The sequence below is a fragment of the Limulus polyphemus genome, unplaced genomic scaffold (assembly GCF_000517525.1).
Source record: "Limulus polyphemus unplaced genomic scaffold, Limulus_polyphemus-2.1.2 Scaffold344, whole genome shotgun sequence".
Taxonomy (NCBI): Eukaryota; Metazoa; Arthropoda; class Merostomata; order Xiphosura; family Limulidae; genus Limulus; species Limulus polyphemus.
The window spans coordinates 458038-474469 of record NW_013665954.1 but is presented as its reverse complement, the minus strand read 5'-3'; the positions used below and the strand labels follow the sequence as shown (position 1 = coordinate 474469).

Genomic DNA, 16432 nt, shown 5'->3' with positions numbered 1-16432 from the left:
CTTTCTATTGGTTATAGGTAATATGTAATGAAATGTAAGAGAGAACTATCAATGAATTGTGAAAAGAGATGATGTAACAGGTGGGTGTGGTAAGAGAGGTCTGATTTTATATTTGATAGCTCTGTAACTAAACAAAATTGAAGGCTATAAAAATTATGGTTTGTTAGAGCAATTGTGATTTTATAGAGTATTTTATGTTTAATTTTGTACTTTTTTGAGGGGTGGTGGATAAAATAGGATGATGACATGCTAAGACAAAATGTGTCACATGGGTCACACTAGTGGAAATTCAGGATTTTTTTATATATTCCCTTGTAGAATTAAGAACTTAAAACTTGTATACTATTAAAATATCAGTTAAGATTTTATGCTACTCTGATTGGTATAACATAAACAAAAAGTAGTTTAATAAAATGTTGAATGCAAGACACTAAAACCTTGTGTCATGCACAGTTCATACATTTAACTTTATCTCCATATGCTTACCCCTTCTTGGATCAAACGAATGTACTAAAAAGACTGATTTAACTATCAGTAGGGTAAAAAACATGACTTTGATTACCCTTCATTCTGTTTTGCAGCACAATCTGCTAGTGAAGCCTAGATGGCTTTATTCATGAACATGTTTCAATTCTAAAAATAAAAAACATTACAATAAATTATTGAAGGTGTATGGTTCTCACACTAGCACAGTGATTAACACTGACCTGTTCCTTGAGAGTCTACTTCAATCTTTACAATACGACCATCGGCAGAACTCAATAGCAGAACACTTTTACTTGGTTCTTCTTTCAAAATACACATACCTAACAAAATAAGTACCCAAACATTGAAAATATGTACTAAATCATGCAAATACAAAGTACAATTTCACATAGAAAAGATCAACTAAAATTCTAAAATTATATTAAAATAACGTTTTTTTAAATTAACATAAGTTGTACCCGAGATAATTATACAAGATAGTGATGAATTATTTCACCAGTTGCAAACTCGCTGATATATAAACAAGTACTGAGTTTATTCTTTCAGTGTTGTTTCCACAACACATTTCAAATTTCATGTTCCTTGCTGTCACATTTTGTTGATATAATACTTAAAATGTGTCCTAGGCCCCAAGGTATTTTTCCCTGGTCTCATTGAACTAAAAAATTCCAAGAAAGGTAAAATTCCTTTTCCTTATTAGGTTTTACTATCTTACACCAATTACTTAAACACCTATATAAGTACACATAAAATTTTCTTTCAGATAGACAACTGTTGCTAAGAAGTAAAAATGTATGAATTTTCCAGACTTGCTATCCTACCTATACTTCGTTGAATATTAAAACGTACATCTTTATTGAAAAAAATAAGTTCCCTATCTTAAGACAGTACAGCACAAGGACCACACATTATGTATTCAGTTACGAATCAGATTAAGTCATTATATTATTCTACTGATTACAACTTCTTTTAAACAGCATACTGTACCTGTGGCTGTGAGCTGATGAAGCCCAGCTGTATATCCAGTTGATTCAATGGTCATCGAGGTGTCACTAACAATTATCTTACTACCAATAAGATGACAACCCTTGCTGACAACTGTTAGGAAGCACCCAGCTCCTACCTGTCACACCAAATGAAAGTGTGTAAAATGAACAGAATAATGAGTCACTTCTAAATAAGAAATGTTTTAATTATGTTAGGCCTAATAAATATATTTTACTTTTATTAACATGTATTAATTGGAGATTTTAAATGGAGCTATGATAATAAAAAGGCTGGGTCATTATTAATTTTCTGACTATATAATTTTACGAAACAATAAATGCAATAATATTGTGATGCCACCTGAATATTGATCTGAGGATATTTTGAGAATCTAAAATGGGTTGGAAATGAGCGAGGAATGAGCAGATTTCCAGTATTTCTGTTTAGTTAAATTCTGGAAATAATTTCTCAGAAGCAATATTCTTATATCCAAATGTTATCCTGAATGGTACATAACCCACAGAACAATAACTTTATTGCCTTAAGTAATGTTGTAAAAACTGCAAGCAAAAAGCACAAATCACTAGACACAGCATGGACATGGACAAGAGGGAGGGCTTGTCTGACACACTACAAAGTTGTTTTATATTCAGCATGCAAAATCTCTCATCTTGAATCACCTTCTGTTAGTTGGCATTAGAAAACCAAAGAAATCTCAGAAATCTTCCTGGTAAAGTTCATGAATAGTTATGGCAAAAAATATTTGTGATGTCACTTGAGGATGGTCATGTATGTAAGAAGATTACTTGTACAATGCAGCTAACTGAGAGGACTACAAAGCACTTATCAAACTTAGTACTGGTAATTTGTCAAGATATTCAAAAGCTGTATTTCAGTCTACTAATTAAGCATCCTTAATTCAAATAAACTATCTCAAATTGATAGGCAAAAACTCTGTGGAATTAGTTACAAATCAAAGCTAAATAAGTAAGAAACTAGGAAATAGCTTACATTTGAAATTACTTCATAATACTTCCTGAAATCTCTTCTGTTTTGCAGTTGGTAAATGTTTTCTTCTTACATATATTAAATTACACTGTAAATATTTGAGTCACCTCAACAAAACATGTTGAAAAATATATTTCTTTGACTTGTTTATCAGAAGTGTTTATTATTTGATCACATAAAGCTATTGAAAGTTTACACTAAGTATTGCATACAAATTATGGAATGACATTCCATTAAACATACCCTCGCCTTCTCCCAAAAAACCTCTCTTAGAATGACATAAAATCCTGGTGTGAAGATATAATTTTCCAGAAAAATTAAATGAAATTAAAATTTTGATGTTATTTTTTTTTTTTGCACAGTCACCACATTTAGTGTACTCTTTCAATCACAATTTCATCACTTGTTTTGTCTCACCAAGGTTATTTCTTTAAAACCTAAAAATTTAACACTGTGAATGAAAATTAAGAACTTTTTGATTACCAAAATAAAATCATTATTTGAAATGTTGAAGGTACATTTCGTATAACTTATAATGCACTGAATTTCTTATTTCATCAAAAGAATATTTATACTGTATCAAAAAAGAATGCAGTATGTAAAATTACAATAAAAAATGTTCTCAATGATCACAAAAAAAAGTTTTTCTCTCAGTGAAAAATAAAAATAGACACAGTAAGTTGTTTGAAATAACTGTGACTCAAAACATAACTGTACATGACAATGATTTCTGAATAATAAAGTCAGATTTATGATATAAGAAATGAAAAAAAAGGAACAAAGGCAAAGATGCAGAATGATCAAAATTTTGCATTACTAATAAAGTCTCCTACTTTTCAATAATTATCATTCAAAAATTTCCTAACACTTGAAGAAAGAAAGAGCTTTATTGTGCATAACATGCATTGTAATTGTGCTATATGAATCAAATTTAAATGTTTGGTGCTGAAAATACCCATTACAATAATGGTTGTTAGATTTTAGTGTAAAATGAGCTCTTTCTAATGGCTATACACATGTGTATGCAACATGTACATGTAGGCTATAGAACTTAAACAAATCTGTTGAAGGTGGGTGTCAGGGGTTGAAAAACTTTCTTAACTGCTTCAATTGTATTCATTCAGAGAACTTTGATATGAATGAGTCAAAAGGTTATGCAAGCATCTTATTGTCTAGATGTACCTCTACTCAACTACCATTGTAGTATTGAAGATACAGAGAACCAAAGTAATAAACTTTCATACCTTGTTGGTCAGGTGACAATACATCTGAAGTTTCAAGTAGTTTTTAATGATTTATTTTGAAATAAAGGACTTAAAACTTAGATAAAATCAAACTTCGAATCACAGAATACATTATATTAATTTCATTCACATCCACTGAGAGTAAAGGTGTTTAATTAAATTTTGAATGCAACACACTGACAATCCAGTGAAGTATTTAGAGAAAGTTATTGGATCTATTAATTTAATTAATCAATTAGCAAAGAATTTTGTAATTTTAATTGTAAGTTAGCTGTAGTACTATTAGTAAGAAATTTCTGCTTGAATTCTGAAATTTTGTTTGTGAACTTGGGCCTACAACTTTTACCAAAATGAATGAAGCCTGCAGAAACGTTTTTTTAAAGGAAATAAACTAATTCCTTATAGTTATGTGAACCGGACTTGGCATTATTTTTACCAATTAATCAAAAACAACTTGTGCAATGATAGAAAACATTATAACAAAATGTTATACAATATTGACTTATTACCATTTCAATTTCTGTGAGTGAATTTTTATTCTTACTATTATGTAGAATGTTCATGTAAATTTTATCAAATTATAAAATAGGCCATATTTTCTGTGCTGCATCCAAAAAGGACAGTGCTTTTTTATGAATTGTCAACTACTACAATATTTGATAAGCCTGCAAACAAGATTTATGAAAACAATGGTATAGATGAAAGTTTATGCAAACACTTGGATACAGAGTATAACTAGCCTTAACCCTTGGTCAAAAAATGCTAAGTAAGTATGTAGGAGCAAAATAAGTTAATCCCAATGCAGAAAGCACCGCTATTCTTGATAGTGCAAGAAATACACTAAATATTATGAAAACACTTTTGTATAAAAGTAAGCTAACTACAGAAATAAAAAATAAAAGCTTATATATTTATTAAGCTAATAAACTGACTAGAAATGATAATTTTCCTAAATCAATACATAAGAAAATAAAAACCTATAATGGTGACTACAAGGAACTGAATCATCAGTTGATTATCTCTGCTGTTAACCAAGTTTTGGTCATAATTCCTATAATATCTTAGGTTTAGTTATCTTAGGAGATATAAGTTAATACTAAATCCACATACTATGTTATCTATACAATGTAATTTTCATAACCATAAAAAAATAATAAATGTAAAGTGTAAAAAAATAATAGATATTATACAACTAATGGAGTAGGTTATTAGTTACCAAACACACAAAAACACTAAGTCTTTGTTCCTAAGATCCATGCAGTTTGCAAATACATGTAAACTGAATATATCTACAAACATTCACATATTTATGGCAGAGCACATCAAATATGAAAATTTGGTAAATGTGACAAAAGAAAAACCTAATAATAAATAAGTATACTCTAGCCACCTATCCAGAGAATTATACCAATCATCTATCACCAATTTTCTAGAAAACTTTTAACCAAAATTTACCTTGACAATGCAAGTAGTGCTAACAGAAATTTTATCACAGTCTTTCCACAAGTGGCAAGTTTGTCCCATCTGCAAGTTGTTTTTTCCAGTTTCATCAGCAAGAACAACCACAGGAACAATTATCACTTGGCCACTGAGAGCTCCAACCACTAAAAACCCTACAAAATATAATATATATAACTTCTAATAAATACATGTGGAAAAAGTTATTCAGTTGTCATATTAATACAGAAATGGTTTTCAAATAATGGTAAGCTACTCAGATCCTCAAATTAAACAAATTAAAAGGACTGATTCTAAAACCAGATTTTGTGCTTATGAGCAAGTAACTTAAACTGCTAGGTTAAAAGTAATGTACCACTGGTACAACAACATAAAACATATCAAATATTCATTATATTCAAACATACTTTAACATGTAATATAATCTCATTATAAAATCAACGTCATTGATGGTAACTCAAAATGTTAGTAAAATTTTCTTGGGTGTATAATTTTATTATTTTGCAAACAGATGATAAAAATCAACTGCTATTAATTTCTGCTGGCTTAGTTACAAGCACCATGTGTATTGAGATTTAAACTCCATGCATTGAAACACAATTTGTATTAACACTATGCTTTTTTCTTATTTTTTGCAACCTCTTTTAAGCAGCAATATTCAATTGGAAGAAAGTCTGGTCTTCAAACAAAGTTAGTGAATATTTATCAAATATGAGAGATTACACTACCTAAAGAGGGTGAAAATGAGATGCAACAGGATACAGCCATAAATAATATTTATACTTTTCTGGCCCATTAATAACAGATCTGCTTTCAGAAAGAAGTCAGAAACACATACAAATTATCAGTTACACTAAAAACATTTTCAAAAGTACATTTTTGCTGGTTTTTTAATAAAAATTCAAAAAAACATTATAAAAGGTTTATTTACAACAATTTTTGTAATGAAGATCTTCCCTTCAGGACAGAGCAGAAAATACATTTAATGATAGTCAGTATCTTTTTTCTAACTCCTTCCAAACTGGTAGCTTTTTATGCACGCCACGGAGGTTTTACTGAGTTACATTTAAAATGTAATTAAACTACTTAATTATCATGATATAGATATAAATTTGGCATCAAAACATAGCTAATAAATCAAATGTTAATATTATATAAGTTTTAAGTTCTTAATCTTATAAAAAAAATATTTAAAAAGAATTCTCAATCTCCCCCTAGTATGAAAATTGACATTTTCTCTCTAGGTCTTCCCTCTTCTCTAATTTATTTACCACCTCTCCAAGAAGTATGGAATTTAATGTAAATTACTCATTGTCATATAGTTATTACTCAGGTAAAGCATAATTTTTATAGCCTTCAATCTTATCTGGTTACAGAGCCTTAAACTAGAAAATCACACACCCCTCTTGCCAAGCTCATCTGTCACATCCTCTCTTTCAAAAATTGCCAATAGCTCTTTCTAATGTACAATATTATATTATTTATAACCAACAGAAAGCCAAAATTTTAATCTACCAAATGAGGTATCTTATTATGTTGTTTTCTGTACAGAGAATTGTCTATTTCGCTTTCAGTTTAAACTTTATTCCCATACAAAAAGACATTGATGAGCTTAGGTGAATTTTTAACGGCTCTTATTGCATAGTTAGAAAGCCAGAAAAATTATGATTGTTATAGGACATTGTCTGCTTTTCACGTGTTAGTATTCTGTGTTCTATGATGCATTGTTTAATTAATTAAAAAATTATTCAGTGCAGTAGTACCATTAGTATAAAAAAGTAGGATTAATTTTCGACATTCAAAACCAAAAAAAGAAGATCCAGGGTAAGTCCTATATTTCTTGTTTTTCCTTTATATATTCTTTACTTATTATTATAAAGGTAAATGAAATGTAAAAATTAGAAACTTATTATCTTATATTAGGTAAAATAAAAAATAATAAAATTTTTTCACAAGGCATGCTCACTAGTAGTCTGTGCATTACATAATTCACTAGAGTAACATAAGCTACACAATTGCTGAATGAGTTACAACAGGATTATTAGTTAGACACAGTTCAAAGGGCAATAAAAAAATAAAATTTAAGTAAAAACAGATGTATACTGTTACTAACTTTAATCTATTTAGAATAAACAAATGTAGCTTCCTGTTACAATTTGAAGTAATTCTAGAAAGAGAAAAAAAGGGTAATTCAGATTTATTTCATGCTTTTTTATGGTGATTACGAGGTCAGTGAAACTGACAAACCTTGTATAAAGTTAGGGTGGAGAAAATAACAGACAAAATACAAAGTTTACTGAAAAAAAGTTTGGAATTTATTTAGAAGGTTTTAGAGATTACATAAATGAAATTTGAGAATTTTCAGATGAAGAAAAGTATTTTTAATCTTAACATGAAAATTAGTTTGCATTTGGAGCAGTCAACATTTTGACTCCATATATTCAGAGAAATTTTAGTGAAAATACTTCATAAAAATTCTGATTTTTTGTCTACAAAAGATTTGTAATGCTTACTGACAGCTTGCAAAATTTCATGAAGTTACACAAAACATATTAGAAGTTATAGTATGAAAACTCCACAGGTCAATTTGGGGTCATGAATTCTGTCAATTTGACCAAGTCCATAGCGAGAAAGTTAAGTATGAAAGATGGTTATATAATAGTTTTTAGCTTGAAATGCAACTGTAGTTTATTTCTAATGCCAACAAAGATCTTTCTAAACAGATAAATATTAAGTTTTAAAGATTTATTTTTTTAATTTCGTAAACAGTTATAGAAGTCTCTCAGTTTTGGTTAAGGAAAGTGCTCAACAAGTCCTGCAGTTTAATATAAAATTAAGAGTAATGTATTCTAATTTTTTTGCATTATAGTACCAACTAATAAATTGATATTTATACATATTTTCAATCTTAGGCATAAATTTAACTTTCCAAACATTTTAAAGATTAAATGATTAAAGCCTAAAAACACAAAACCAAGTTAACTTCAAACTGCAATAGCAGTTCAGAAGCTTTTAATCTGTAGCATGAAAACTAAAGAAAGGAGAAATCTATATATCAATAGTATACAATCTCACCTGACTGAGCACCAGTCTGCTGCCAACACAAACTTGTCACAAGTCCTAGTGAACAATTCCATTTGTGTGCTAACTCAATATTTATCCTAGAATAAAAGAACAGACATTTAAATCAAACTAATAATGCAAGTATCCAATGATATTTCTTACTGTTTTTATGAAAAACACTCTTAAGTATATTATTGTCTTTGTTCAGCAGCAAAAATGCAACATCTCATTTAGATCATGCCTTTTATGAATGAAAGAATAACTTTCATATTATCACCATATCACAATGTTTCTAATGTTCTAGACAATGAAACAATGCACAAATACACAAATTAGATCTAAAGAAAAGTACACACAATTTGTAACATACAAGCCAAAAATATTAGAAGATACAAGTTTTCTCCCTAATGCTTTGCTGTACATTTTGTTATTATTAAACAAATTTGTACATTAAATAAGTCACAGTCAAAATCTGAAAAACATTTCTCCTGTGACTCTTAACAACACTTTCTAAATTATAAATTTCAATAGAGATTACAAAACAATAAAAGGATAAATTATGTAACTAGTAATAACAATGTACAACTTCAATACAAACCTACTTGTCATTATTTCTAGAAAATTCCCAAAAAACAATTGTTCCACTCCTCATTGCTACAATCAAATAGCAACATCTATTGGGATAACCTGGGTGGGAAGGTGACACAGCAAATTTTTCAGTCCAGGTTATTTCTGGAAGTAAAATTACAAGTGTTAAGGAATCAATATAAACACAAAACATGAAACAAGTGCACAACCCATCCTTCCCCACTGTCTTTCTGAAGCAATAAGAAAGTTGAAATTAAACAAAGATATTATAATTGCAATGTTGAACCAAATTATTATCTCAGACAAAAATTTTTTGAGAGAAAATTAGAAGAACATATTATAGATGGGCAGGTTTATGAAAACTTAAGCTCTAATCTTTACCATAGAAGGTGTCTGATTTTAACAAATCTCCAAGTACAATTCTTGCTGGTTACCCGTACCTTTTAAAGAAATTAAAACACGTGAATTCTTCCTTATGTTACATGCACAGTTAGTCTGGACCACAAGATAAACTGTCCCTTAGACCTATGATTTCTAATACTGGTCTTTCACATACCCATTAGCTAAATGGTTAGCTGAACATCTTTCTCCAGTTGTTGGGAAAATCTCACAATATTGATTCTTTGTTTACCAATGTGCCAGTTGATGAGACTGTTGTTTCTTAAGAGAGCATATCCTTGTGTGTTCCCATGGACACTTTTATCTCTCTCTAATCACAATCTGTCTTGGGTAAGTACTTTACACAAAAATATTGAATAGCCATGTGAAGTCCACTTTCTCCAATACTGTGCACATTTTCACAGAATATTTCAAAACTGAATTACTTCCTTCCATACATATATAAACCTTTCAGAAATTCCTTGGTACCAATATGCTGATGATATATTTTCTGTATGGTCAAGCCAAAGAAGGTATTTTGAAAACAACAAACTTCCTTTCTTGAGCATTTTGATGACAAGGGAAAACTTAAAACCCATCCTTTCTCTATACTGTAAACTGACAAATTCTTTAAGGTATGTTTACTTCTTTTCATAGCACCATAAACAGATCAAAACATCAATTATTTCTTCATTTTTTTCTCAGAGCCTGTAGAATAAACCACCCAACAGTTTTTGAATATGAAATTAAAAATATCTTTTCTATTTCAAAAGAACTCCATTTTCTGCAATGTTTCATTACAAATTGCCATTTCAGAGTAAGGAAAAACCTCTTTCCATGAGGACAGAGAAGGACCAACCAATTATAGTATGTACACTTTATAATGGCTACGACACTAGGAAATATCTATGATAAATAACTCTAGAATCACAGAAGAAGTGTTGACACTACAGTTTCTGAACGTAAAAAAGACATTAGGTATGGAAACACAGACAATGCCATTTTTCTTAATGTGATATTCTGGCCATTGGAAATCAATAAGAATTTTATTTAAAATAGATAACTACATAAAAAGAAGAATCGTTAGAAGTTGCTTAACTAAAAACCTGTTGAATTTAAACACCTTTTAAGATCACTTGAAGCTAAACAACTTCCTGACTTCCTATTTAAGTAAGGGAATTCAAAATTCCAGGGGCATGTAGACACTGTTGATCAGTTTTCCTGCCAGAAGGCAACGTGAGACTCAAGGACACACAAATGTATCACAACTAGTTTCTATAGTACCAGGACCTCTGACAGTTTATTCCATTTACTGTTTTTTTTTTGTTCTCTAAGTACTACACAGGATATTGTGTTATTTTAGGACAACACAAAAGTATTTCAAAATGTACCTCATAACATATTAAGATCTTCCAAATATTTCATCATAATTTATCCTCCATAAATTCATTAAAACTAAAGTAGGTACATCTTATATTTATTTTGTGCATGCATGTTTTTACAACATGAACTGACAGTGAAAATATTATTAATTATGATTGCTAAGTAAAAACACACTGAAACTTTCTTGTAGTTGAAACTTCTTGACAAACCACTTATCTTCCATTATTCAAACTACCACAATTTCTCCTAATGCCTTTGGGTCAGGCTTGTCCTGCTGATATATCTGCTAGCTAGATATGAAGCAGATTACAGAAGTCCATAATTTTTATCAAACTAGTTGTTTCTTTACTGAAAAGTTTAATATATTCTGACAACTGATGCTTTCATTAGCTAATGTAAAGCAAAAATCTGTTTAGCTTCATGTAATACATCAGTTAAGAACATGGACTCAACACGAATATATTCTGGGAGTGTTTCATCACAATCTGTTCTTGCATTACCTTCAAAAGCTTACATTTTTTTAAAAATACACAAATTAACTTGAACCAGTTCTTAGGTTTGAGGAAACTGTATTTATTGACACATCTCTCTTTGTCGGATGTAAAAATATTTTTATAAATTAGCAATAAAATCAGTACTCTTCATGATAGATATCAACATGTATCCTAGACTCAAGATTTTATATATATTTTGAATAAACCACCATTTACAGGAATTATTAAAGGCTAGCCTAAAACTGAACATGACAAGAAAGGTATTTAAAGAAAAATCACCATGGTAATCACAAGTAACATAATTGAATGTTGAGTCATTTAGGGAAAAACAAACACAACTGCAATCAGATACTTAATACATATCACACAAAACTTTGATCATTATTTGCTCAACATCAGGCTTCATATTTTCAATAAATGTGGATTCACAGTCATTAAATGAACAGATCCCTGTCAGTGTATCTTGATCAACTCCTGAAATAGCAGAACAACCTAAAATACTCATCAAACATTGAATTCAATGAATATAACATTATAACACCTCCACAGCTGAAAGGGCGAGCATGTTTAGTGGGATGGGGATTCAAACCCGCGAGTCGAGTGCCCTAACCACCTGGCCATGTCAGGCTTGACTGTTAAAGATTTTAAGATGTAAAATGTTTGTGTGTACCATGTTTCTGCACAATTTCATGAGATATGCAACTGCTTCACAAAATTCATTCAGATGGCCATTAACAGTTTTGCAGTGCAAGAAACAAAGCACCATTTGTAATGAACATTAGCAAAGGTTGAACCAACAGGAAAGCCCATATAACAATACCATCAACTTAGTCAATGAAGTTTTCATTTAAAACAAAATTATTTTTTACAGAGTGAGCAGTTCAAATTTAAGTTGCTCCTTCATTTACCATCTAATCTTCTTTGGATAATATGGTCTATTCAAGGGAGATATTGGTGAATCTAAGTTCCACCCAATTACTGTGCTGAATTCCTTTTCGTGCTCAATATTCTTGGAAAGCATTTCCTCTTTCCAGTGAATTATGAGGTGGTAAAGGTTTCCAAAAAACTAATGAAAGGCGACATTAAAAACGTATTTAAATTTCTAAATAAAGGAAAAGAGGTCTGAACATTGCTTTTTAAATAGTGGCAATTAAAGTTGTACTGCAATACCAGTAGTAATCAAAACTGCAAATCTACATTCCTAAGCACAAAAGTACACTCGTGTGGAAAATTGGCAACCAGAAAATTTTGCATGCTGAAAAGATATTGCAAAATGTTAGAGAAATTATATTTGAAAATTGAATTAAATGAATTGATGAAAAATACGTACATACTGTATTGGAATTAAATATGGAAATCCATAAGTTATAGACATACAGGAGTTACTAACAATGAGTATATGCAACTAATTGGTCTATTTATCATTAGTACATTATTACACAAAATATACAATAAAAATAAAGTTTATAGTGCACTAATATTTTGTATTTGATATAACCATAACAATACACCTGGTTTTTATGCTATTATAATTTTATCAATGCATGATTGTGAAATATTGTTTCAAATGTACTGTATTACTCCCCATAATTCATTTGAGTTTTTTGGTTGCCACTTGATCTCTGTTTTCATATAAGTCTATACACTTAACCCTTTTGTTATGGGTTGGTTAAAGTGTGCAAGTCGAAATCTTTTAACTGAGTTACATTCAAAATTTAATTAAATTACTTTATCAGCAATGTATAAAAATAAATTTGGCATCAAAACATCGTTAAGAAATCAAAACTTAATATCATACAAGTTTTATGTTCTTAATTTTCTAAGAAAATAAAAAAAACCCTCAATCTTCCCTAGTATGAAAATTGTGACATTTATTTTCTAAGTTTTCTCTCTTCTCTAATGTATTTACCACTCCTCTCTGAAGTACAGAATTTATTGTAAATTACTCATTATAATATAAGTATTCTAATGCAAGGTCTAAATTTTATAGCCTTCAATCTTGTTTAGAGCCATAAAACTGAAAATCAAAACCACTTGCTTCACCCACCTGTCACATCCTCTCTTTCACAAATTGCTAATAGTTCTCTGACATTTTATATTATTTACAACCAACAGAAAGACAAAGTTTTAACCTATTGAATGAGGTATAATGCTATGTTGTTTTCAGTACAGAGTACTGTTAACTTAGTATTCAGTTGGAAAGTTTATCTTGTGTTGTTCAGAATGAGCAGTAAAGGGAATTACTCTAAGCCCCTCTTGTCTAGTTAGAGCTAGTTAAATTACAATAATTATAGGATATTACTTTTTATTTGTTATTATCCTGTGTTCTTAGGTGCATTATGTAAGTAAATAAAGATTATTTAGTGTATTAATATCATCATTATAAAAAGTATACTTAAATTTCATCAGCATCCAACAGAAGAAGAAAAGAAAAAGAAAGAAATAAGATCAAAGGTAAGTACTATATTTTTGTTTTTCCTGTATATTCTCTATTTATGATTATAAAAGTAGCTAAAATGTAAAAATTAGAAACTTATTAGGTTGAATAAGGTTACATTAGGTAAGATAACGATAAAAATTCTTCAGAACATAAGCTCATGAGCAGCTCGTGCATTACATCATTCAATATGGTAACATGAGTGATGCATTTGCCAAGTGATTTATAACTTGTGTGATAGGATTATTAGTTAGAAACAGTTCAAAGGGTAATAAAACAATAAAGTTAACTATGAACAGATGTAGACTGTTACAAATCTTAAGCTATTTAGGATAAACAATTGTAGTTTTCTGTTACAATCTGCAGCCATTTTAGAAAGAAAAAAGGGTTATTTAGATTTCATATTTTTTTTATGGTAGTTACAAGGTTGATCAAATTGACAGACCATATAAAGTTAGAGTAAGGAAATAACAGATAAAATCTAATGTTTTAATGAAAAAAAACTTTTGATATTTATTTAGGAGGTTATAGAGGTTACACAGGCAAATCTTTAGTAAAAATACTTAATTAAAAAATCCTATTTACTGAGTACAAAAGCCTTGTAATGTTCACTGCAGGCTCGATAAATTTTGTGAATATACACAAAACACATTAAAAGTCATAGTATGGAAACTAATGGATACTTTGTGGTTACAAGGCTGCTCCGATCAGCTGACCCTGTGTGGAAAGAGTAAATAATATTAGGACTTTGTGGAAGTCAAGCCATAATTGTGAACATACCATCATCGTTTTGTTCCAGGAATTGTTTCACCACATTTGTTGCATACTTTAGATCACTGTCTTCCTTAATGGTACTAGCAGAAGCACACTCTATGGGCAACTATTTGTGCTAATAATTACTAATCATAGTATTTATACCTCATTTAAAGAAATTTAGAAGTGAACATTTTCTAAAAAAGGATTTTTTGTGGGTAGTACTGCACGGGAAAAGTGTTAGGATTGTGCTGTTATAAACTGTAATGTTTTCATATATTAAAAGTGGTACCCTTTATTGAAAAAAAAAAGTTTTTTAAGAACTCCATTATTTAGTCCTATATTTACAAAATTACATCAATAAAGGTATAACCAAACCCTCACATACAGTTCTAGTGAAGCCATGTTCTTGTTGTGAAGAGAGTACTTTTATTTAAAATTGTTCTGTGATACAGAAATGGTTGCTGCATATACCACAGTTATTTTTCTAATTGTCTGAATCTTGAATACCCAAAGTGTGACAACTTGTGGGTTTTTTTTGTGGTACCATTTAACTGATGGAACCATACTGTATTTATTATTTTGGCTATATACATATATAGATACCTATATACACGCTACATCCATTATCATAAGATGATGGGTAAAAACCTCCACTTGTATCTTTCAGTAGTGAGGGTGTCATAAATTTTGTGTAGGTATCCAACACCACTGGTTGAAATACAGCTCACACTTGTATCAGTTCCTCAGCATTCTAACACTGTAGATTTTGTATTTCACTGCTATTGAAAAGCAAAAGAATTTGAATTTTAGGTCATCTGTGAAAAGCAGTTTCCTTTAGCTATGATCCCAAAGTTTAAAGTCTTATACCAATTTCAGGATATCTCTCCTAGACTGTGTTTTTGAGTAGTAACTCATCAGATGAAGCCACTTCCTGCTAATGTGTACCTTACTTTCTGGAGGTAATATTCATACCTGTACCAACAATTACTGTATTTTTACAAGAATTTTTTCATGGTTTGCCCGAGCCTCACTCATACACTACATCAACTTATCTAGGCATTAGTCATCAAAATTTCTCAATGTTTCATAAAATAAATACATGTTCTTTTAGCTGTGAAGTTCATCATGTGATCTGCTCAATGAAGCATGCTTAATTAATCAACCAAGACAAGCCCACGCCCTCTTGACCATTTCCAATCCTTGTTACCAGTATAAATTCTTAAAAAACAAAAAAAACCTACCTCATCTCACAATGCCTCCCATTAAATCACATAAATCCTACACAGCAGCATTCAAGCTGGAAATCATAAATCTGCAGAAGGAAATGGTAGGAATATGGCTCCTCACGTAAGTATAGTGTCAATAAAAAATGTGTCCGAGACTGATGCAAGTTAAAAGAGGATCTATGCATGATGAAAAAACTAAAAAGGCAAATTGTGGGTGCAAGGCTAGATGAACAAATTAGAAGGACATGTCTTAGCTTAGGAGTTTACACCTTTAAAGGTGATTCATCGTGATGTTTTCGATTCATGTACAGGAAAAAACAGTGTAACAGGCAGCACATGACAATGTCTTAGAAACTGCCTGAAGACTTCACATATAAGTTGGGCAACTTTCATTCATTTGTGCATCTGAAGAAAGAGGACAATAATACAGAAACATCTAACATAATCAACATGGACAAAGTGCCATTAACATTTGCCATTCCAATGAACAGATCTATAGAAAGTAAAGGAAAAGACACCATGACCATTAAACAAACAGGGCACGAAAATCTAGTTTCACAGTGGTGTTGACATGTGATGCTGATGGTGGGAAGTTACTCTCCATGGTAATAGTTAAGTGAAAAACAATGCCAAAGGAGAAATTTTCAAGTGGTGTTGTGGTAGAGATGAATCCAAAGAGTTGGATGGATAATAACATGATGAGACAGTGGTTGGATAAGTGCTACTCATGTCGGCCAGGTGGATTGTTTTTCAGACTAAGAAATCCATGCTAATAATGGCCTCTATGTGCACGCACATCAGTGACGAGACAAAAGGTAGAGTGGATGAAAAGAAGACTGTTTTAGGCATAATCCCTGGAGGTATGACAAAGTTGTTAAAGCTGTTAGATATTTCTGTTAATTGATGTTTCAAGACTGAACTAAG

The 16432-nt window shown here is 30.4% G+C and overlaps 1 protein-coding gene across 1 annotated transcript in view; it reads right to left on the bottom strand.

Moving 5' to 3' along the window:
* The window catches only part of LOC106457549 (general transcription factor 3C polypeptide 4-like), a 49374-nt gene that overhangs the window by 20616 nt on the left and 12326 nt on the right, over positions 1-16432 (bottom strand). Inside the window, exons 5-9 of the mRNA XM_022383525.1 lie at positions 8849-8978; positions 8259-8344; positions 5181-5338; positions 1474-1609; positions 708-806 (exon numbers count right to left, since the gene is read on the bottom strand). Of these exons, the coding sequence (XP_022239233.1) occupies positions 708-806; positions 1474-1609; positions 5181-5338; positions 8259-8344; positions 8849-8978 (609 nt within the window). The remainder of the gene's footprint in view (positions 1-707; positions 807-1473; positions 1610-5180; positions 5339-8258; positions 8345-8848; positions 8979-16432) is intronic.